The 2,509-nt window shown below is 35.9% G+C and overlaps 1 protein-coding gene across 1 annotated transcript; it reads left to right on the top strand.

Moving 5' to 3' along the window:
* Positions 1 to 32: 32 nt before the first annotated feature.
* Positions 33 to 2,239, top strand: LOC107558319 (PHD and RING finger domain-containing protein 1-like). Its single transcript, XM_016241973.1, has 3 exons — positions 33 to 380; positions 475 to 603; positions 826 to 2,239. Exons 1-3 carry the CDS (start codon positions 288 to 290, stop codon positions 970 to 972), a joined length of 369 nt encoding a protein of 122 aa, XP_016097459.1. The 5' UTR covers positions 33 to 287; the 3' UTR covers positions 973 to 2,239.
* The last annotated feature ends 270 nt before the right edge of the window (positions 2,240 to 2,509 follow it).

Raw genomic sequence — 2,509 nt, 5'->3', positions numbered from 1 at the left:
GTTTTGCATTCACCAGCTAAAGTATAATTGCTTAAAATAAAAAAAAACAATCATTAAGGTGCAACAAATTTGTGCTTGATAAATTATGACTTCACATTCCCTTCAGCAAAGGGAAATCCCAGAGGATGACAGAAAGTTGAGACACCTCATAAATCTTTTAAACGTTTTCAGGGAATTTTCATTATCGTGGGCAGTTAGAGTGCTGTTAATGGTGCTTCAGTACTACAATAATCCCATATTATTCCATATTAAAGGATAAAGCTTTATCTCAGGCTGAATCAAAACTTATGGCATCAGTCTCCAGCCTACCTCCCCAAGATGAATCCAGCAAACCAACATCCCACAAAGAAGTTTTACAGGACCCCAATCAAAAAGACAAGGTGACTAGAGCACGATTACATCATATTGTTATCTCATAATTCGTGGCATTGTCTTGATGTCATGAATTTTTAAACATTGTTTGTCTTTCTGTAGTATATAAAGAAACTTCATATGCAAGAGCGAGCAATAGAGGAGGTCAAACTGGCCATAAAGCCCTTCTACCAGAAGAGAGACATCACAAAGGAAGAGTACAAGGAGATTCTGAGGAAAGCCGTTCAGAAGGTAATTGCGTGACGTCAGGTGTTTTCCTTTGTGGTTGTTTTTCCATATCCACTTCCTTGTATGGCATGTTAGACCCGAAGTAAACACCCGACCAGCACATTTGCATATGTAAATACTATTTGTTTTCCTCCACTCCAATGGCCCATTTCTTCAATGAATTATGAAAGCATTGTCATGTTTCTAAACTGACCCCATTCATGTCTTGTTTGCCCCATCCACAAGGTGTGTCATAGCAAGAGCGGTGAGATTAACCCGGTGAAAGTAGCCAACCTGGTCAAAGCCTACGTGGATAAGTACAAACATGGAAAAAAACACAAGAAAGAGGAAACTGTGCAAAGCCAACACACAGACTCCCAAACTCCAATGTGAGGCAGAGGGTAACAGCTACATTTCAGATGGTGTCTTATAGCGATCAACAGTAGATTTCATTGTTTTTTTTGTTTTTTTAAATCTGTGCATTTCTACAATGCCATGGGAAACTCTTAAGGGCTCGTCATCTTGTCATCAGTTGTCAAGTGAACCTTTTTGAATGTTTGTATGTTTTCTTCTGAATGTAAAGATCATTTGAAAGTATCTGGGAGTGTCCGGATACAGAATGGGTTGAAAAATCTTTAAGTTTGCCATTGTTCAAAGCAGCACCCTCTTCAAGAGTGTTGAATACCATGCTATTTTAAGCTGATGATCCAACAGGAAGTGTAAGTTGTTAAACAGGCTCTTGTATTGTCAGACTAAAAAATGACATGTTTGTGTATATGTATGCATCATATATACACACAAACACAATACTCTTGAACCTGCCGTTCCACCAAGAATAATTGACACTGGAGAGCACCGTACATTTTTTTTTTTTGTGGTTAATGAGAATATAAGCATTATGTTGAGGAGCATTAGCAGGATACATGCAGAAGATCCTCTGGGATGTTCTGTGTCTCTCAGAAAACCGTCAAAGAGTATTTATTCGAATAAAAATATCATTTTGATATCCAGTCTTCATGAGACTCTGGAATCAGTTTGGTGGACTGATTTCTTTAAAAGCTTTTTGTTTACTAATATAGCTAAAACAGGAAAACTTGCAGTAGACCTCACCCTCGTTGAAATAGTTTTGTTGTAAATAGAGAAATATTTTTGTTCGCATGACACGTGAACGGCTGTAATGTATCTTTTCTGTTCAGTTGAAAATACTATTTTCATTTTAAAACCTGTCAGCTGAGTTTGCCAATTGTTTTTCCCGATTGCCATTGTTTTGATTATTTTTTCTGTTTGTAGATTACATTCAGCATATAAAATAATGAATCTTTTCTTTCAAACATTGATAGCTGAAAGTGTATTTCAGAAGGTTTTTTTTCACTTATGTCATTTTAATTGCTTGAGGAATGTTTGTATGATTTCTGAATCGATCATGTAACTTGAGTTGCATCTCAAGGTGAGGCGCACAGAACTGTGCCAGTTTTCCTGTGGCAAATCGCATCGAGTTGATTTCAGACGTGAGAGTTGATTCTGATCTCTTAACCTGATTGAACTTTATCATATGAATCCAAGCGGTCACAGAATACATGATTCGTGATGTGAACTGAAGCATCCATGTTGCGGTCTTTGTAAATAATTTTATTAAATACTTTAAAAAAAAATCCTTCGGCATGTTTCTTAAAGGGGTATGTTTGTTTTACAGTTAAAAATTGGTGAATATTGAATGATTAATGTACAATAAATCATATATTCTGGAAATAATATTTAGTTAGCAGGAATTTGAAAATGTTTATTCATGAAATGTGCTGTATAATTGTATTTTATTCACTGTCTTGAAATTTAAAGACGTGCAAAATACACATACAGTGGTGTGAAAAAGTGTTGGCCCCCTTCCTTATTTATTTTTTTGCATGTTTGTCACACTTTAATGTTTCAGATC

This window comes from Sinocyclocheilus grahami, unplaced genomic scaffold (assembly GCF_001515645.1).
Source record: "Sinocyclocheilus grahami isolate Dianchi unplaced genomic scaffold, SAMN03320097.WGS_v1.1 scaffold640.1, whole genome shotgun sequence".
Lineage (NCBI taxonomy): Eukaryota > Metazoa > Chordata > Actinopteri > Cypriniformes > Cyprinidae > Sinocyclocheilus > Sinocyclocheilus grahami.
This window is presented reverse-complemented; position numbering and strand designations above follow the sequence as displayed.

Excerpts from the sequence above, each read along its gene's own strand:
- LOC107558319 (XM_016241973.1), top strand. The coding sequence starts at position 288 with ATGGCATCAGTCTCCAGCCTACCTCCCCAAGATGAATCCAGCAAACCA. Across the intron at positions 381-474 it reads ACCCCAATCAAAAAGACAAG|TATATAAAGAAACTTCATAT; the intron begins GTGACTAGAGCA and ends GTCTTTCTGTAG. Across the intron at positions 604-825 it reads TGAGGAAAGCCGTTCAGAAG|GTGTGTCATAGCAAGAGCGG; the intron begins GTAATTGCGTGA and ends CCCATCCACAAG.